Source organism: Saccostrea echinata, unplaced genomic scaffold (genome assembly GCF_033153115.1).
Source record: "Saccostrea echinata isolate AGI-Se365-2 ecotype Australia unplaced genomic scaffold, CSIRO_AGI_Sech_v1 ptg000025l, whole genome shotgun sequence".
NCBI lineage: Eukaryota > Metazoa > Mollusca > Bivalvia > Ostreida > Ostreidae > Saccostrea > Saccostrea echinata.
Genome location: NW_026889774.1, coordinates 28,913,589 through 28,936,450, shown reverse-complemented (window position 1 = coordinate 28,936,450; position 22,862 = coordinate 28,913,589). Strand labels below are relative to the sequence as shown.

General features: G+C 32.2%; 1 protein-coding gene across 1 annotated transcript; it reads right to left on the bottom strand.

Moving 5' to 3' along the window:
* Window positions 1-7,754: 7,754 nt before the first annotated feature.
* On the bottom strand, window positions 7,755-20,929 carry LOC133192376 (uncharacterized). The gene is made up of 4 exons (XM_061328391.1): window positions 20,807-20,929; window positions 11,064-11,191; window positions 8,531-8,622; window positions 7,755-7,999 (listed from the first exon to the last, which is right to left on the bottom strand). The coding sequence occupies exons 1-4, from the start codon at window positions 20,927-20,929 to the stop codon at window positions 7,755-7,757; spliced, it is 588 nt and encodes a 195-aa protein (XP_061184375.1).
* Window positions 20,930-22,862: the final 1,933 nt, after the last annotated feature.

Genomic DNA, 22,862 nt, shown 5'->3' with positions numbered 1-22,862 from the left:
GTAACGTCCAGTGTGCATAATGATTGAACATATGAACATAACTAATTTGAACATAACAATTTAACCTTGTCATTAGTGATCAATTCAAAGGCAAGATATTCCTGTCTTTATTTCTGAAACTACATGAAGCCTCCATCCTGCTTGTTACTTTTCTTTAATTAAGTAAACGTCTGATGACAAATGTAAATAATAAGAATTAACAATTATAAGTCATAAGAACTAAGTCAAAACAACTAAGAAGTAAATCAATGTCCCTCCAGGGCTTCCGTATAATACCATTTATACATTATTTGAATTTTCAGCAAAGTTAGAAAAAATTTTTTTTAAATGGTTCAATCGTATTTATAAGTACGGAAGCCCTGGAGGGACATTGACTTACTTCTTAGTGTTTATGACTTAATTGTAAATTCTTGTTATTTACATTTGTTATCACACGTTTACTTAACAAAAAAAAGTGACGTGCAAGATGGAGGCTACGTGTATTTTCGGAAAACAAGAATATTTAATTTTTGCCTTTGAATTTATTACTAATGACAAGATGGAATAGTAGTTATGTCCATGTGTTCAATGAAGTTACAAATAAGAACTAAGTAGTATCTATTAAGTAACAAGAAATATCAAATAAAAATGAACAAATAAGAATTAAGTTATAACAAATAAGTAAGAAGATTGATGGTATAAGAATTATGAAGTAATTACAACTGTACTGGACGTGTAACAACAATTAATCAATAACCACAGTTAAACTAGGACTTAACATACCAATTTAATAATACACGTAATCACAACTGTACTGGACGTGAAACAACAATGAATCAATCAAAAACCACAGTTAAACTAGGACTAAACATACCAATTTAATAATACACGTAATCACAACTGTACTGGACGTGAAACAACAATGAATCAATCAAAAACCACAGTTAAACTAGGACTAAACATACCAATTTAATAATACTCGTAATCACAACTGTACTGGACGTGAAACAACAATGAATCAATCAAAAACCACAGTTAAACTAGGACTAAACATACCAATTTAATAATACTCGTAATCACAACTGTACTGGACGTGAAACAACAATGAATCAATCAAAAACCACAGTTAAACTAGGACTAAACATACCAATTTAATAATACACGTAATCACAACTGTACTGGACGTGAAACAACAATGAATCAATCAAAAACCACAGTTAAACTAGGACTAAACATACCAATTTAATAATACACGTAATCACAACTGTACTGGACGTGAAACAACAATGAATCAATCAAAAACCACAGTTAAACTAGGACTAAACATACCAATTTAATAATACACGTAATTACAACTGTACTGGACGTGAAACAACAATGAATCAATCAAAAACCACAGTTAAACTAGGACTTAACATACCAATTTAATAATACACGTAATCACAACTGTACTGGACGTGAAACAACAATGAATCAATCAAAAACCACAGTTAAACTAGGACTAAACATACCAATTTAATAATACACGTAATCACAACTGTACTGGACGTGAAACAACAATGAATCAATCAAAAACCACAGTTAAACTAGGACTAAACATACCAATTTAATAATACACGTAATCACAACTGTACTGGACGTGAAACAACAATGAATCAATCAAAAACCACAGTTAAACTAGGACTTAACATACCAATTTAATAATACACGTAATCACAACTGTACTGGACGTGAAACAACAATGAATCAATCAAAAACCACAGTTAAACTAGGACTAAACATACCAATTTAATAATACACGTAATCACAACTGTACTGGACGTGAAACAACAATGAATCAATCAAAAACCACAGTTAAACTAGGACTAAACATACCAATTTAATAATACACGTAATCACAACTGTACTGGACGTGAAACAACAATGAATCAATCAAAAACCACAGTTAAACTAGGACTAAACATACCAATTTAATAATACAGGTAAGCCAAACTACACGGTTTTCATAGCTACCTTTCACTTAGTTATATAACCAGCAACAAAAAAGTCAAAACAAATAAGCTATAACATTAATGTCATAATAACAAGTAAGTCTGTGTCCCTCCAGAGCTTCTGTATAAAAGGAAGCAAGAATGAAAATAAGAATAAAAAACAAAACTGAACAGGCAAGTATTTCCCCGGGAAATATCAGTAATTTTAGGGAATTATCAGTATTTCCCTCTGTCCTGGGAAATATGAGTATTTCCCGGTTTTTTGCCAACCCTGTATCAGGTTCCATGATCACTTTCAGATACGTTTCAGTTCTTTTGGAAATCTGCATTCTGTGCGTGAAATTTAAAACAAAACTGTTATGGAAGTTAATTGATTTTCAGCGACATGTTATGATTTCGTATGAAAGAAGATCGGATTCATGCATTTCTTTGCAAAAAGAGGTTTGATTTCTTTTTATAAAGTAAAAAAAAACTTTTTTAAACATTTATTGCAATCTATTCGGAACGTTTATATGGCTGAAAATTTCATCTTGAAATTTGTAAATGAATGAAGCGACATTAAGATTAATATAAGTGGAATAGTGACCCCCTTATCAAAAATATTGCCTGTAGCAAACATTCCTGCAAACTTGCTACAAACATTGATGCAAGCTTGCTGCAACGAAGCTAAAGAAACCATGACAGCCTATACAAAGTCTTTGTGTTTGCAGCAAGTTTGCGCAAAGTATGCAGCAAGCATGCTGCAAACATTTTACCATGCAAATGAGGTTTGCTGCAAGTTAGCAGCAAACATTAAATTTTTCAAATATGGAAACCTTGCTGCATACTTGCGGCAAACATTGCTGCAAGCATACGGCAAACATTGCTGCAAACTTGCAGCAAACATTGCTGCAAGCTTGCGGCAAACATTGCTGCAGGCTTGCGGCAAACATTGCTGCTAACTTGCGGCAAGCAATATAGTTATTGTTTTAGGCACATTGCTGCGTAAAAGCAGCAAGTTCTTTTGTTTCACTAATATTATAAAGTTAAAAATTGGCATACATCATGATGAACATTTTTGGTATAATGCAAAAAAAATCAATGAAATATCTCCATAAATAACATTTTTCTCTCAGGTATACGAATCTTACAAATCAGTTGTTGGCGCAACACTAACGACGTCAAAATGTAGCTCGTGGCGTTTGAAATTTTTTTTTTTTTTTTTGGAAATGTGCTTCTGATAAAATTCGTTTAAGCATAAATTCAGCATGGTATTTAATTTTATTTTCCAAATTATACATCTCAATTACTAATGTTAGCAGAAGATTGCAGAATTAATTCTTTTATAGACAATTTCTCAATCCCGATAACAAACCTAGCAGTTCGCATTGTTTAACGGCGGCCTTCACTTAGGCCTATGACGTCCAGCTCCTGACTTTCAGTTTGCCTTCATTTTTGTTAGTCTACAAAACGCCTCTTCTATCGGATAACCAGTCAAGCCATCCTCAAACCTCTTCAACTACGGATAAACCTGTGTCCGAGATTTATGTTTCTGTTTTTCCATCGTTAACATCTCTTTTATCGTATGGGTAGGAGTCATATCCCACTTCATAATTTTGTGCTTCACATTATCGCCAAACGTCACCATTTTTGACAACATCTAATTAAAAATGTTTTGGCATATAACGCCTTATATTTGTCATTAATGATGTCAAATTAATGAATATTTATGCACGAGTACACCAGATCAACGAGTATTGATGGAAGTAAATTTTGTGACATTATATTTCCGTATAGCCTGGTAAAAAAGAAAACTTCATTGACAATGCTACTTTTAAAAGTCAAAATCTTGCCGTGCGCCGACCACCGATATTTAACACCCTTTAAATCCTGTTTTTATATACTTATGACATCACAAGCCTAAAATATTTTGTCAAAATACCGAAAATATCATTTTCCAACAACATGCAAAAAATTATTACTTTAGGTCGAATAGTTTCTAAAATATCAAAAAAGTTCGCGTTTTTTTGGGACAACCCTCGTACTCCTACATCCAGAATTATGCTCTTTGTAATCATTCAAAATAGTATATACAATGTATTCCTAACAAAATACTGAAACATCTACACTTCTATTCAAATATTTCAAAATGGCGAATTGTTTCTTGACCCCATTACAATCTGCATTTCGTTGGCTGATTTGACTTGTTTACTGTTCTTGCAAATTTCCTGCAAACATTCAATTTGTTTAATGTTTCCTGTGAACTTTCTGCAAACAACAGATTGGCGTGTTTGTTTCTTGCAATGTTCCTGCAAACATGTTGAGTTCCTGCGAATTTGCTGCAAGCTTACAGCAATTGCTGCAATGTTTGCCGCAGGATCACAGCTAGCGGCAATCATCTGATAACAAGAAAATTTTCTTCCAGCGAACAATTTTGTTGGCTGCAAGCTTGCAGCAGACTTGCTACACGTCTGCAGCAAGTATGACAGTTTGGTAAGGGTGTAACGATTTTCAACATTACATTGTGTTTATATCAAAACTTTTACTGCATATATATCGGTAAATATTTACAAAACCATGTGTGTATATCAATTCATAGAGTTGAAATCGATCTTTAAATTTATAGTTAAGATATTACAACGGTAAATTTGTAAGCGACATAAAAAATTCTTATTGGGCATGCCTTTGTAGAATGACTGAATTACGATAAACACATAAAATGTATTTGGTTAACTTACATACATTACATATTAACATATGATTACACATTAACTTCTAATAAACAAACAATATATTTCAATTCTTTTTATATGTTTAATACTGTACACAGGGTAATCTTGCAATATTTGTCCAATTTTAAATTTGATTAGACATGCTTCTGTTTAAGAAATTATGTTGTTTTCTTTGAAATCACTCCGTTTTAAATTTGCCTTGTCGAGCTGATGGCGAAAGAGGGCAAAATAGAACAGGGGGATTCTTTGTATACAGTAGTTTATATTTTCTTTGCATGTCTTTGAATCATATCTTGTTTTTTTAACAGGTCTGGACCCAATATCCCGTTATCTTGGATGTGTTTTTGCCCTTGTCCCTGATGATAACCCAGAGTTCAGGAAGAAAATTCTCCTGGGGCTAAACTTTTACAGCAATGAATACTCAGTTGGGGGGGGGGGGGGGAGGGTTATCGTAGGCAACCAGTAAGTTTCTTTGGGTCTTGCTTCACCATAAAATATTATCTGGGATAAACATTTACTGTATGACTGTGTCTCTTTTGGCTGTGTGTCTTCAAGATATTCCAATTAAATTTGGCAGAATTAGGTTAAGTAAATTCATTCAATCTACTTGGATTGCATCGGTTTTGTTCATGTATTATTAGTGAAATCCTTTTTAAACTCTACTTCGCGGCTAGGATAAGGTGTCCGTAAAATATCAAAGTGTTCCAACTGAAGTAACATCTCTGAACTACCTAAATATGACGTCATAATAGCATATGACGTCAAGTCACTGCGTACTTGTGCTAACATGACAGGGAAAGTGTCATAACTTTTACATTCTTTTCACATGACAGGTAAAGATTTTTTAGCGTTGTTGTTTGATTCAAGAGTGTGGATTGTTCTTTAAGTTTAAGTGAGCTGTTATGATGTTGAATCTTTGCAATTTAAAATCGCTATTCCATTAACTTGTCAAATATACATATATTCAAACAATAACAAAAAATTGACTGTGAAATGCTCCCCCTACACGTCCGTGTACAGAGTTAGAATTTATAAATTGTGTATATACTTGACTGGCACAAGTGATTAATAATGATAATTTGAAGATATTCTGTGTGAATCTACTAGAGACGTATGTCCTCTAACTAAATTTTGCTGGGGGATTGTATGTAATTTATCCTATTTTGTATAAATTGCGATAAAGAGTGGAAAATGTACCCTTGTATGTTGGTAAGTTGAATTTCTCGGGGAATATTTTCTTAAGAAGTAAAATTCAGACTTGCCCCTAGCACTTTATATGTACCAAAGATCACGATGAATCGACTTATGTGTTAATTTTTTCTCAATAATATTGTTTTGCACTTGTGCCGATGCGATTTTTTGTGCAACATATAGGAATTTAAAGTGTCCGTCACGTGATCAACGAAGTCATGTGACATCACAAAAATGCATTATTATAATACCTGATTACACTCTCGTCACAAGTTGACTGCAAATTCATACATAGATTACAAATTGAAATTAAAATGTAGCTCAAAATAAAATGGATATTTTCATGCATATTAAGCCTTCGGACAGCCTTAACATAGCTGCGTTATTAAAGAATGTACTTTTTATATGAAGTTAACAATGTCAAATATGCATATTTACCATCAAATCACTCACACAACTCAGATATCAAACATTTGTTTCATTGAAGATTTTCTTTAAACCCTCTTTAATAATTCTAAATGACTTAGCTTCTCTAAAATGAAATTCCCCATAGTATTTTAGTGTGTTGTGTTATGGCAACGGTTATTGCGTTAGCGCGGCAGTATGTTGTGAACAATGCGCGTTGCATTGTGTTTAACGCCGTGTCATAGACTTATGTAAATGACTCTATCGGCACACTATACATTCGGTATCTCAGCAAGGTCAATTTCTAAAGAAAAGTTGATACAACTTTTTTCATAAATCATGAAAATATCAAGTAAAACAGTTTTATATTAGTTAAATGAATAAGTTTAACCAAAAAAAATTAATTTTTAATTTAAAGTTTCACAATAATGTCCTATAAAATGATAAAAAATGTAGTATATATTTATATTGGTTTTTTAAAAAAGGTAACTGTTTGAACATTATAGAAAGTTTTCAATTTTTTATTATTTTAGAATTTTATATTTGCATCATTTACAACCAAAATTGGTCAAAAAATATATATCAATCCAGGCATTCATGTGTCATATGTCCTTAAAACCTGTTTTAACCGCTGTACTAAAGAGTTTTTTTTATGTTTTATATGTATATAAGAATTAATATTGAATTCCACCTTAAAGGAAGGAAGACATATTAATACTGATTTTATTTATAAATTTACTTATCAGATCATTGTCGTACATTTGATTGGATTTCCCTAATAGTCCTTTGTTCCAAATCTGCTTATCTTCCGACTGGGACTAAAAAAATGAACGTTGACAAAAGAAGTATTTCATTTTCTACAAACATACGAAAGCTATTTTATGGACATGTGGATATACATGAATAAAAGTAAACAGAAATTATGTCTTTTATAACTTTTTTCGCATTATCTGTGATTAAAGTATACTTACTAATAGGTGTAGGTACCCGACAAAGACCTAAGAGCAAATTAATTGTCATATTAATATGACTTCTCATATTACTAGTATATGATATGGCCCATCAATTCGCGTTTTATTCGATAAAATGATTGACATATATAAAATAAGTCATGAAATATCTATTATTATCTATGCTACGTTGAAAAAAGCAATTTCTTAATTGGTACATTTGAATTTCACTTTGTGGTTGCTGGAGCAATGATAAATATACATGTAATACTATAGTTTGAAATGTGTGAACATTTCATTAGTTTCTTCATACCACAAAATCAACAAAATTAACCCCCTACCACCACAAAAATCAGTGATTTCACATATTTATTAGGAAGCGTGATGTAAACTCGTTCTTAATGTCTCATATACTAGCTAATATTCTCTGTTATCCTTTTACTACAAATCGCCAATTCTTATAGAATAAACATACTATTTCAACTTTAGAAATAACAAATTGTTCTAATTACTGGAAATCATTTTTTTTAATTGACAACGTAAAATAATGCATTCAAACCTGTCGTAGCTTGGTTAAGGTGATGATCTTCGACGCATTTTAAATCTAGATGAGCTTTAAGCATGGATCTCTGTGGAGTGGACAGTGAAGGTGTCCGGGATAGGAGAGAGACATGAACAGATGTCCTGTCACAAGTTCCCTGTATTTCAGGAGCATAACACATGTACACCAGGGCAACGTTTTCGTAGTCCGTGTAAGCAACTCGTAATGCAGCTAGATGTTTTCAAAAAGTAATGATTGTAGCAAAAAAACAACATATAAAACAAGAAAGGAACTAATAATGAAACAAGCAAAGATTAATTAAAATATAGTGATCAAAGAGACAAAATACTGAGTATAAACTCAATCTTTTTTCACTAAATCGAGCATGTTACAAGTATTGTGTTTGACTTGGTCCATTTATAAAAAAAAAATTGTACATAATCTATGTGCACAATATGTACATTATGAGCATATTCTTTTTATTTTTTTAAGTTAAGCATGACGTCAACGTGTAACTTTTATACTGCATGACTTACATGTATGTCTATACTCTCATACCTATCCACTGATGTCAGTGTGAATCTTTGATACCTCATGACTTACCTTTTTACCCTCCCTCTGACGTCATTGTATAATTTTGATACCTCATGACTTACCTTTTTACCCTCCCTCTGACGTCAATTTGCAACTATGATACCATATGACTTACATTCATACTTTCCTTATGACGTCAATGTGTAACTTTGATGCCTTATGACTTACCTTCATACCTTCCCTCTGACGTCAATGTGTATGAGCCTCCAGTTCCGCTCAAGAGTCCGGTATTAGGAGCAGTACAAGACTGTGTTCGAGGACTTGAAAAATTGATTTATCTGTTGTATGTTTTGCATATTTCTTCATTCTTTTTTGCAATTAAAAGTATGTTCATGGATTAATTATTTTCCTGTCAACAAATTTAGTACTCATTGGACGTGTGAAGTCATGTAAATGATACATTTTAGAAAAAAGGTATCATTTCAAACATTAATCGAGAAATAAATATGGGCTGGTCACCTGATCAAATCCTATAAAGGCCATTGATTTGACCACAAACCACCCCGTACTTATATCATAATAAATGTTTAAAGATGATACCTTATTACTAATACGAGTATTTGCACATTGTAACAAATTATTTGCATATTATAGGTTTAAAGCTATGGAATGATTTTTTTTAAACCTCAACGGTATAAATTCATTGTATTGAACACATCGATCAATGTGAAATAACGTCGATAAAAAATGAATTTGTAGTGATGTGATGAACCTGCATGTATTTGAACAGGTTTCAATGCGCATTGCTCATGATCAAATAATTATTGCTCAGTTGCTAAGTATAACATATATTAATTATGGGAAACACTTGGAAATGTAAATATGTATGTGTAAATCTACATACGGAAAATCTTAGAAGGAATCCACGTGAATTAGAGTACTGTAAAAGTAAATATTTAAGCTTGGCCAGGGGGGATATACTCCGAGTACTCGAAAAGAATTCTTTAAAATATGATACCCGTCTTTCAATGCCGTGCATAGTTTAGAATGTCACGGCTAGTATTCAAAATTGATAACATTTGGTCCTCAGTTGCGAGCACGAGGTTTGATAAGAATGGAGCCGTACGTTGACCGAACTGAAAAAGGTGTAAACTGTAATTTGCATATCACATCAGGGACCCATAGGCCTTGACTGCGAATTTTTTATCATGATCGAGGCTATTAACATTTGGTAAATTTCTTCCAATCTGGATCAGCAGTTCTGGATTCATGGGAAATTCATTGTATTTTCTTTTGGCACAAAACTCACTGTTATTATTATCATTAATATTTAAACATATAATGTTTGTCTGCTATATGCTTGAGAGTACAATTTTTTAAAAGATACATCAAAATAAATTATGCATCTTAGATTAGTATACAGTTAAAGTATATCATTGAGGGAGTTAGAAAGATTCCAGTTCCCCAAGGCCAGGACTATTTCTCGACGCGAAGCTGAGGGAAATGGTCCTGGTTATGGGGAACTGGAATCTTGCTATCTCCCTCAATGATATACATTTAACTGTTTTATTACACCGATACAAACATAAAATTTAGAGGATTCAGATAGCGTGATTTCACAGGAGGGATTAGCTCACTGAACTAACACATGGGTATTAGTCCATTCACATATCATACCAATGTAAAAGTAAAATCTAGAGGATTACGGATAACCAGGAATTAGCTTTTGATGCAGGGATTAGCTCACTTGACTAACGCACGGGGATTAGTCCATTCATAACGATTTCTAGGGAATTAGTCACATCTAACAATCTAATGTTATATATGGAAAAAAATCAGTAGAGGTATAATAATCATACTTATAATCGTCTAATCAGCTTGAGGAACCTGAAATCAAAACGTTATGGTCGCCCGCGTGGCGCAGTGGTTAGAGCGTCTGCTCTAGAGTCGCGAAGTAAGGAGTTGATCCTTACGTCGCGGGTTCGAATCCCACTGTGGGACGTGGAGACCGGTCCTTCGGATGAGACCGTATAAACCGAGGTCCCGTGTCGCTGTAGGTGCTGGCACGAAAAAGATCCCTCACTGCTCAATGGCCATAAGTGCCGAGTAAAGGACAAAATTTGCAGCTCTCCACCGGCAAGTGGTGGCATCTCCATATGAGTGAAAAATTCCCGAGAGGAACGTTAAACAACATACAATCAATCAATCAATCAAAACGTTATGATAGAGTGTTTACTTTTAAACTTTTTATTATATAATTATTTTAATCAATTCGTTGCTCGAATCATGGACCCGGAAACATGATTTTAACAATTCATTATCTGTTAGAATCGTGCAAACATTTTGCCTGTGTGATGTACAGTAATAAAGTACATTCTTGAAGAAGACTGCAGATAGAAATATATCTCATATGATTGACCTAGAGGATCAAATCAATGGTTTTGAATTTATGGATTTGATAAAATAAATATTGAAATATAAAAAAAATCCTTTATAGTCAAGTGGTAAAGAATCTTAAAAAAAAATGTCTCGAAATCTCAATTTAATTCATTTCTGATACACTTTTCTGATACTTTTTGTTTGTTTTTCTTCTCGTTTTGAGAAAAATTATATTGAAGAGATTTATTGAATACTGGGAACTAGTATATGTATATGCTTTGAATATTCTACTTTTGTACCATAATTTCAGCATTATTTGGCATACAATTGAGTATAATCACTAGTGAATATAGAACATAGTAGCTGAATAAGTCGTACTTACGAAAACCCAGTGTAGGCCATATATAGCTGACCATCATTTCCTCGTTTAAAGGTCCATACCTGGGAATACCAGGTGCCGTCTCCCCATTGGAACGTTGTCCTTTCTAATTCATGCCATGTACCAAGAAACTGGACAAAAAAAATTAAATGTTTAGAATAATAGTATATCAACGATTTATATCTATTTATTACTAAGCTACAACTCTTACTACTACGGAAGCCCTGGAGGGACAATGACTTTTTTTATTTTAGCTTTTTGTTGCTGGTTATAACTAATGCTTAGAAAGTGTAGCTTGGCTTACGTGAAATATTAAAATGATATGTTTAGTCCTAGTTTAACTGTGGTTTTTAAGGAAACCCTGGAGGGACATTGATTTACTTCTTAGGTGTTTTGATTTAATTCTTATGACTTAATTGTAAATTCTTGTTATTTACATTTGTTACCACACGTTTACTTAACCAATAAAAAGTGGCATGCAAGATGGAGTGTAGTTTCGGAAAACAAGAATATTTTGCCTTTAAATTTATTACTAATGACAAGATGAAATAGTAGTTATGTTCATGTGTTCAATGAAGTTACAAATAAGAACTAAGTAGTATCTATTAAGTAACAAGAAATATCAAATAAAATGAACAAATAAGAATTAAGTTATAACAGCTAAGTAAGAAGATTGAACGTATAAGAATTATGAAGTAATTACAACTGTACTGGACGCGAAACAACAATGAATCAATCAAAAACCACAGTTAAACTAGGACTAAACATATCAATTTAATAATACACGTAATCACAACTGTACTGGACGTGAAACAACAATTAATCAATCAAAAACCACAGTTAAACTAAGACTAAACATATCAATTTAATAATACACGTAATCACAACTGTACTGGACGTGAAACAACAATTAATCAATCAAAAACCACAGTTTAACTAGGACTAAACATATCAATTTAATAATACACGTAATTACAACTGTACTGGACGTGAAACAACAATTAATCAATCAAAAACCACAGTTAAACTAAGACTAAACATATCAATTTGATAATACACGTAATCACAACTGTACTGGACGTGAAACAACAATTAATCAATCAAAAACCACAGTTAAACTAGGACTAAACATACCAATTTAATAATACACGTAATCACAACTGTACTGGACGTGAAACAACAATTAATCAATCAAAAACCACAGTTAAACTAGGACTAAACATACCAATTTAATAATACACGTAATCACAACTGTACTGGACGTGAAACAACAATTAATCAATCAAAAACCACAGTTAAACTAGGACTAAACATACCAATTTAATAATACACGTAATCACAACTGTACTGGACGTGAAACAACAATTAATCAATCAAAAACCACAGTTAAACTAGGACTAAACATACCAATTTAATAATACACGTAATCACAACTGTACTGGACGTGAAACAACAATTAATCAATCAAAAACCACAGTTAAACTAGGACTAAACATACCAATTTAATAATACACGTAATCACAACTGTACTGGACGTGAAACAACAATTAATCAATCAAAAACCACAGTTAAACTAAGCACTACTTGACGAAAAATGTGCTGAGAATCCCAAATTTTACTGATAACGTTTGATAATTACTGATACGGTGCTGTTCTTGCTGATAAATACTGATATTTACTGTTATTATTACTGTCGTTGCTGATAATTTTAGTTGTTTCTGATAAATACTGATAATTACTGTCGTCTTTACTGTGGAGTCTGATAAATACTGATAAATACTGTTGATGTGCTGTCGATGCTGAGATTTACTGATAATTACTGTGGTCTTTGTTCTTAAGCTGGGAAGGGCTAAAGAAGAACTGAGGGTTGTAAAAACCTTCAATTATTTCTTTCTTTTAATAATAAATTATCATTACGACATTTTCATATTTTTCTTTAAATGTTCTACTAGTGACAAAAATTACGCTATTCTCATTTACTACAATACGGTTGTGAAAATGTTGACAATAAATAAATGAAACCTTCCGCGTATATTAAGCAAATGTTTTCTACCAATCTATGAAAATAGTATAATTTTTTCTGTAAGCAAGATAAATGGAATTTTATTAATGTACTGTAAATAAAAAAAAATAAGGCTATCTTTTAAAAAGATTCATCGCCGCCCTCTCCCGACTCCAAGATATTTGGTTAGGGAGGTGGGTGATTTTTTTTTTTCAATAATAAGTATAGTTCTTAATGGGTGGAAAAAAATTCGGGATAAAAAATTTTTCCTGCAGGTTAGGAAAGTTTGATTCGCACAGTTTCACTCCGTCAACTGGTCAAGAGAAGACGACATTTTCTTTTTAAAGATGACCTTTCATATAGCTATTTTTGTTTTTTCTTTCTCAAAGACATTTATTTTTTTCATTTTTAAATGTTCGGTTTTCTGGTCTCTGTCAAGATATTTGAAAATTTGCTCGAAAATTAGAAATTTTATGCATTTTTATATTTAATAAAGAGATGAAAACAGAGTTGAATATGTTCAATCTGGAGGCACAGATTATTTATTTATTTATTTATTTATTTATTTATTTATTTATTTATTTATTTATTCATTTATTCATTCATTCATTCATTCTTTCATTCATTTATTTGAACGTAATATAGGCATTTTAGATTCTTCCAGAATATCTCTTCTACATCTACATGTACACGATACATACATGTGCAACCGGCAGATTTAGGACTGATTAAAAATTAGTGCATGGTCAGAGCGAAGGTACACATGTGTTTATGTTACATGTATTTTGATGTTGGTCTCTTAAAATTTCATGACACGAAACATTTTTATTCAATAAGTTTTAAAATCTCATTAATTTAATTTTATGGAATGTGAAATAAGAAATGAGACCTAATATAATATGTTTACTTAGTAAAGTACATGTATATGATCAAATTGATCGATTTTAATCTTGTGTGGTCAAAAATTGCATGGAATAAATTGATCTTCATTGATCAAAAATCGAAGATCAGTCTCTGATTTGGCTGTATTGTGTACAAGTCTTCCGCCCCGGGGTAGAACGGGGTACAACTTGTATATTCCATGTAAATTGTAGTGGTCAGCGTAACAATGGGCACTAATTGCCTATTGTTCCTCGTCTGCGGCCACAGGTGTACATAATAAACAAACTACCTATACTGTACATATACTTTCTTCTTTGAGCAGGAAAATCTTTACGGTCGCACGGAAAAAAATTATCCTGTAATTTGTTGACGAATAAAATTGAAAATTGAAAAAAAAATAACTATTTAGCAAAATAGGACATTGCAGTTACTGTACTAAGATAAAAAAAGAAGAAGAAGAAATAAAGTTATATACATATACATTATACAGACTTAATATTCAATAATTATTTTAATTCACAGAAATCTATCTTTGTTCAGTATTTAATTTTATTTGTTAGTTTTATGCACATTTCTTGACATGCTTGAGATAAATTTAAAAGAAAATTCCGGGGAGGGAGCTACATGTACACTACGGTCAACGCGGATCCCGTATTTTCCCGCGCCCCCGCGATGGTGTTTTAATCCTTTCCCGGATACACCGTCGCGGTTTTATCATCGCGGTGATCGCGGGGACACGAGATTACCGTGACGGTGTGCTATACCGTATTTTACTCAATGTGAAGTCAATAATCCTTAATGTCAAAGTAAGGATATTTAATTGTGAATATATAAGATCGGTTTGTTTTTTTTTTTAAATTTGGCTCAAACATGTTAAAGTCATATATGGCGTATTTCTGATATCAGGCTTACTAAAATTAAAAAGATCTTTCTATTTGTTTTATTTATATAAAGATAGGACTTTCCTGTAAATTACATAATTTAAATCAATCGCGTTTCATAGATATTAGAAATTTAAAACAATCTCGAATTTTTATTTTTTAGCTCAGATACGCGATATGTAGCTTTAAAATTATCGAAATAATATATAAAATCTTCTTTTTTGTTTAGTCTAAAGGGTGATATTTGAATGATACTTGGCATTTATTCTATCAAAATATTATCATTGTTGCAGTTTCTAATAAGTAACCTGAATTATAATGAAAAGATCTATAACTCAACATAATTTTTTTTTATTGTAGTAAATATCGATCCGATTTATATTACGTCCTTTTTTCATCATAATAGTTTTTTCATACAGTATTACTGCAGTTTTTTTTTTTCGAATTGAAAATTGCATTGTGTATATCACTGGAAAAAAAAAATAAAATGAAAACACAAAATATCACGCCAAAATACCTCTTCCAACATGTTCAAATATTATTTATTTTCAATAATCCCGAATATTTGAATTAACGATATTGATCACCACCTAATTTGTTAGAATTATGGGCATGAATGAAAAAAAAAAAAAAACAGCTCTGTTCATTATGTTCATATATTCTAAGAGAAGTCGATAATAGTCATTTTTATAAAGCTAAAAGAATTAAATGGTTTCGTTCTCAGCTGATAAGTTGAAACTGACCAAACACGTGTACATGTATTACACAATCACAGCGTGTGCAGTGGGGCGTAGCTAATCCTATCGGTCGCCCACAATAAGACTATGGGTTCTCGGAAAATTCACGAGAAGATCATGACAAGCCCTTTTACGATAACCGTGTTTTCAAGCTGTAAAAACTGCATGACCATATTTCAGTAGCTGGTCTTGACACTTTGATCACCCATCATACATAACTGTAGGTTATATCAACTGATCAAATGGCAATCTTGCAATCACAAAAATATCGTTATACTCGTATAAAGAATTTTAAAAAAACAAACAAACAAACAATAAAATTCTTCTTTTTTATTGGTCGGCGATCTTCAAAAACTTGGGACTGTCAGGGTTATCATTGAAACCAAAGTGAAAGGTTATTACACACTTTAATTTTGGGTAGAGAAACATGAGAATTAGTTTGCAGTGTGTGTGGGAGGGGGGGGGGGTTAAGAATAAAAATCTAAAATAAATGGCGAGGCATATTTCAGGAAACTTGTATGTATGTATATGTTTACACTATACTGTATATATTTATTTGATCAACACACTTCAGAAATACCCAAAATGTACATAGCATATCTTTAGAAAATAATCAGTAAATATGAACAGTCTGATTAACCCCCCCCCCCCTTTCTCCTATCGTTGTCGATATGTGAATATGAGATACTTATTAAATCTATTTTTCTATATCATATTAATGCACAACACTTGCTGTTTGTTCAAACTTTCAAATTCTGGAGGAATTCTGAATGAAATTTCATTTTTCTAATAGTTGTTGAGGATTTATTGTTGTATTGAATGAATGGAAAATTTTGTATAAAATAATTTGCTACTTATAGAATGGACAAATTATTTTATAGTTTGCGATGTATTTCAAGTTTTACGAAACAGACTCCTATTCAATATGAATGCAAAATTTTGCATGTCCAGGTATACAATACAGGTAAATCACATCTAATCTATTGTTGTGCAGACTGCAGAGGTATGTGTATATGTATTACATAACACTTCCTGTCTGTGTCAGTGCCAAGGTTCTGACTGTGCGTACTACAAACTCGAATCTAGCCCGGGGGCACATAGAACCTTCTGTTCCAATTGTATTTTATCAGTGTAAATTAAATTTCAAAATCGAATGTTGCATATTTGCACATGCTGTAACATCCTCTGAGGTATTAATAACCTTTTTTGCCTGTAACTGAAGGTAAATAAATTTAAAAAAAAAAACGCGTAAATTCAGGGAGGGGTATCACATGCATGAAGATAATGTGTGATGTCCAGAGCATGGGAAGTCAGTCGCTAGGGTAACCGTCAATAGAAAACAATCAACCAAATAAAAACTTAAACTAACTTTGAATCAGTTTTGATTTTTTGAAGTATCAGTTGATTATAGACCGAAAATTAATTAAATTTTCAATCAAAATAGGGTGAAGCTTGCTATTTACGAATAAACATGTATCTAAAGTAAATTAAAGTTTGATGATAATATTTATAGACAGGATAGATATTTTTTAAATGATAGTTTGTTTGTAATACCTGGATAAATACCGTACAAAGCGCACTAGATTGGAAGTCATGAAAAAGTCTAGTATACATGTTGTACGTTCATACGTACTTTTTCAAGTTTAAAATTTTCAAGGAAACTTGAATTACGAATAAGGAATACAGAAAAAATATCCATTCCTTTGAAGATTTTATTCTGAGCGCCTTTTTTTTTTAATATTGCGGCTATTTTACTTATTTAAAATGGTTAAATGAAGGAAAAGTTGTTTTCATTTGACAATTAATTAAATCAGTGAGTTATCGGATGATCAATAACTGTGACCTACAAAATTAATGCATAATTATGTATAATTACGGATAAGTTAAGAACAATAAATGAACACACAATATATACATGTATATATATATTTAGTTGTCTCCATATCATGCATTCTTCCTTTCCTTTTTTTTTATTTTTGAAAGAGGCGTGAAATAAAAAGATAAATTAGTCAGATATAAAAAAGGAGACCTAAATAACTGCTAAGACTGTTTTTTTTTTTTACTTCTCTGTTGTGTTTTTTTTTCCTCGTCGGGGGAGGTAACTCGCGTTTATGAAGAGAATAATTTTTTCACCTGAGACGGATAACGCAAACCGCGATGGTGTGGATTAGTTGAGGACCCGTGCCGCGAGAACACGCGGTTTTACCTGAGTTACCTGTGTTAAACCGCGATCAATTTCACACCGCGAGGACTCGCGGTAAATACGGAAACCGCGTTGACTGTAGTGTATTTTCAATTCTGAATGGTTTTGGGCCCGTGAAACGGAGACGAGAAATTGATATGGAACATTTGACTTCCTCTTATAATTAAAACATTATGCAAAATGTACATATAAATTAAAATAAAATTAAATGGTTTAGTGAAAGCAATTATTGAAATTTAGCATTAACTGTTCACAATTCAGAAACAGGAAATTAAACTCTACATCGCTCAAAATCTTTTATGAATTTTGAATGACAGTAACATGACGTTGTTTATCGCACTCATGAAAAAATGTTATAGTTCTGAAATTGGTATCGTTCATTGATTCTCTAAAATAATTTTATTCATGTATATAAAAAAATGTAATAAGTAATTATAACATGTATGACTTATTAAACATAAAACTAAAGAATCAACCTTGCGCGTAACAGTTTTAAGTTAACAGTATCCCCCCCTCCCCTTTTGTGCTACAATAAAGCATAATCAAGTCGGTAAGCGCCCGGCCTAAACTGTTCGAAAGGTCTCCGACAAGGAGAAAATGGAATTAAAAAACATTATAATCTCTGTACAAAACTATTTCTAATTTTACAAAATTCATGTCGCACGATACACAGAATGTACTAATAATTGACCTGATTCTCAAAACGAAAGTAGAACTTTTACACGTGGTTGACATTTGTGTTCCAGAACAGCAATTTAGCTAGACGGCATTAATGGACGAAAGTAACTTCAAGTTTTGTTTTATTTTATTTTATTTTTTTAACTGACTGACCGCGTATAACATGTATAAACAGTTATTTATTGATCTCCCTGATACTGGCGTACGTCCATAGACCTAACGCAGATATCAAAGAATTAAAGAAAGACGTGTATTTCATTGATTGAAAATCACACTGCATAAGATTTATAGTGTACTGATGGCTTAACAATTAAAATAAAAAAAAACGAAAAAAACGAAAGATAGAAAGCCTCAATACCACATAATGATATCAAATTCGCATCGAGGACATAATCAGAGAAGTAGAGCGCACTGTATATAAAAGAGATTATTATACTTTCATGTTAAATACTAAAATCTGATTGGTTTAGACGCATTTAACAATCCGTAATGTTACCCTCAGCGTTAGCAACACACTTGACAACGGGTAACATTACGAAAATATCACATCCCCCAAATCATGCGCGTACGGTTCACCGTAGAATTCTCAAAACGTCGGTTGTGCGTTTGAAAGAAGCCGAATAAACGACGTCAATATAAGCTTGCGTCCGATGTAGCTTACTTGAAAACAACAAACGACAGACGAAACATCCTTGCGAGTGCAAACTTTAGATGATAAAGGACTTTTTGAGTAGCAAACAAACAATAAAGAGGTTGGTAAATCTTTTCCGAAGCTTTCTTATTGAGAAAAATAGAAGCGGGGAGTTTGAAAGCTTTCTAAGCGTGACCTTAACGACGATCTCCGAATTTTTTTTATGACATCCGAAATCAAAAAGACATTCAGTATAATAAAATAAATAGTGCACGTTTTTGAGGGTAACAGTTGAAATTGACACCCCTCGGAAAACCATTGTCAACCTCCGCTGACGCGTCGGTTGACAATGGTTTTCCTTGGGGTGTCAATTTCAACTGTTACCCTCAAAAACGTGCACTATTTAAATATTATTCTACAAATTAAAGATGTTTTATTTTTATTAATTAAACCTGTCACATTCTTCAATAAAAGGACATAGTGTACACAACATAAAATCAGAACAGATTTTTTTGTGAGATATATTTAATACTGGCTAAAGTGTCTTGAAATGAGAGTTATATGTAAATAGAGGGGGGGGGGGGTCTCAACTTATAGAGCGCACACATGTTCAGTTCTCCACACGAAAAAGTAAATTGACAATAACAACCATTGACTATTAAAGATGCCCTCTAAAAGCTTTTGATGACAATACAAATACACGTGGAAAAAATCTGAGATGGGATTTTTTTCCAACCTTTAAAAATAAAAACTTGTTTTAAAAAGTACTTGGGGAGAAAAACCACTGCAATAATTATTTTTTCCGCAGATATTGAAAATTTTGTGAAAGGAGAAATATAAAGGTAAAGAAAAACACAAACATTTATGATCTAATTTTAACATTATAATGTAAAAATGATTATAATAGAATTAATACATGAAATATGAAAACAAATAAAATGTGACTTTTTTTCTAGAATAATTTTTTTTTTATTAGAATACTGTAATGAATTTGTTGATAAAATACTTTCTTTAAAATAAATAATCATTTCTTAGGCTATTTTAGTCCCTTCCCAGATTAAAAACAATGACCACAGTAATTATCAGTAAATCTCAGCAACGACAGCACATCAACAGTATTTATCAGTATTTATCAGACTCCACAGTAAAGACGACAGTAATTATCAGTATTTATCAGAAACAACTAAAATTATCAGCAACGACAGTAATAATAACAGTAAATATCAGTATTTATCAGCAAGAACAGCACCGTATCAGTAATTATCAAACATTATCAGTAAAATTTGGGAGTCTCAGCACATTTTTCGTCCAGTAGTGAAGACTAAACATACCAATTTAATAATACACGTAATCACAACTGTACTGGACGTGAAACAACAATTAATCAATCAAAAACCACAGTTAAACTAGGACTAAACATACCAATTTAATAATACACGGAATCACAACTGTACTGGACGTGAAACAACAATTAATCAATCAAAAACCACAGTTAAACTAAGACTAAACATATCAATTTAATAATACACGTAATCACAAAACCAAACTACACGGTCTTAATAGCTACCTTTCACTTAGTTATATAACCAGCAACGAAAAAGTCAAAACAAATAAATAACAACAAATAAGCTAAAATATTAATGTCATAATAACAAGTACGTCTGTGTCCCTCCAGAGCAAGAATTAAAATAAGAATTAAAAACAAAACTGAACAGGCAAACAACATACTTACTCCAGTTTCATTAAAGTTGTTTACTAAACGCGTGCCATCAAAATCACATCTAACTGCTTGTAAGTCTCTGATGTTAATTAAAAGTACAAAAGATAAAATCAATGTAAGGTAATGTTTAAACATGTCTAAAACTAATATCTCGAAAATTCCCAACTTATACAAAACTTCTCAATTGTCTGTACATTATCTATCAAGATTATGATCGTGAGAACTATGTCTTTAAGAACTATGCCTTTCTTTTGTTAGATAATGAAATTTACGGCACGCCAGTTGGATCAAAGAGTTTCTTTTTTCTTTTAGACATATTAGTAACATACAACTTTCGATACGCATGATTCATCTTTTGGAATATGATTGGTGATACTATGTACGAACAATTTCTAAGACGAGGAAAGCTACTGACAAGCAAATTGATGACAGAATCATATCAACAATCTCGCATAAAGTCAACATTTGGCAAAATCTGTGGTCGACAAAATGACTTGTTATACCTTTAAAAATTAGTTCCTATATAAATCTATACTACAACAAGTGAAAATAAGACGTGTTTGGGAAAGATTGATGCCCCCGTTTGACAACTTACAGCGAAGGTTAAACTTTCTCAAATGCAAATCAGGGGTCCGTTTTACAAAACAACTTACGACTAAGACCAAAATTTAATTCTGCTTATAACTTTTTAATTTACATTATATTGAAAATGGTTTTGATCTTTTTAAAAGGAATGTAGTAAGTTATTTTTACGCTAGCAATTTTAAACAGAATCATTGATTTTGCAAAATTTTACAATCAACTTAAATTTTTGGTCTTAGTCGTAAGTTCTTTTGTAAAACGGGCCACATATATGTTGGTACCCAAAGTACAATGTAAGGTCTTGTCTCGAGGAATATATCTGTGAAATATGAAAGCACTAGCTGCAATCATTGATGAAAACATATAGAAAATTTTAAAGTTTTTCAAAAGTAAGTCAAACATCAAGGTCAAATGGTCAAAATAAACGGTGCCCAAGGAAATGCCTTTTCACAAGAAATACACGTGAAATATGAAAGCCCTAGCACCAACCGTTCAAAAGTTACGGCCAAGGTTAAAGTTTTTCAAAAGTAGGTCAAGCTCCTAGGGTCAAAGTTGTTAGTATCCAAAGTAAGATCTTGTCACAAGGATTACATACGTGAAGTATAAAAGCCCTAGCTCCAACCGTTCAAAAGTTATGGCCAAGGTTAAAGTTGGATAAAATTTTGCCAACCTGGGACAAACTCCAAGGTCAAAGTCAATAGGTCAAATATGATCGTACCCAAAGAAAGGTTTTGTCACAAGAAATACACATGTGAAACATGATAGCCATAGCTTCAACCAATCAAAATTTGTGGCCAAGGTTTAAGTTTTTGCGGACAAACAGACAGCTAGAAAGAATCTTCGATAACGGGGGTATAAAAAAGTCTAACATTTCTAATGTTTTACTGAGCGGTTTTTAAAAAAATGATATTTGACCGCCGAGTGAGATATTGGACCTGTGGACGAGATATTGGACCGCTTACGTCACACTGTGGGTGGGATCAGGAAAATCTTATCTGCATTCGATGGTATAGAAGCCAGCAAAAGATACATGTATAACAAAAAAAAATGAATAAATAAATGAAAGGTATAACAAAACATTTATTGAATGTGTTCTCGGGCAAAATGCGTTTTGTCGACCCTCAAACAGTTTGGTTCTTTGGTCATACAAAAAAAGCATGTTGCCCTTAAAACCCAGTCAATAAATGTATATTATTTACATATACAATCTATTGTTAGGTCGAATATTGACTGAATTTTTCATATAAATTGTTTATTAGGCCATCATTTTCATATTAAATTGTCTTAAGCTGATCATGACAAGAGGGCTCATGGGCGGGTGTGACCAGTCGATAGGGGATGCTTACTCCTCCGTAGTTTCTTATCCCACCTGTGATGTTTTCAGAGATCCTTGTCTTGCTCTGCTCACAAATTGTATTGTTTATATGGTATTTTGGTCATAATTTTTTTTTTATATATATTCACATCATTAGGGTTAGATTCTTAT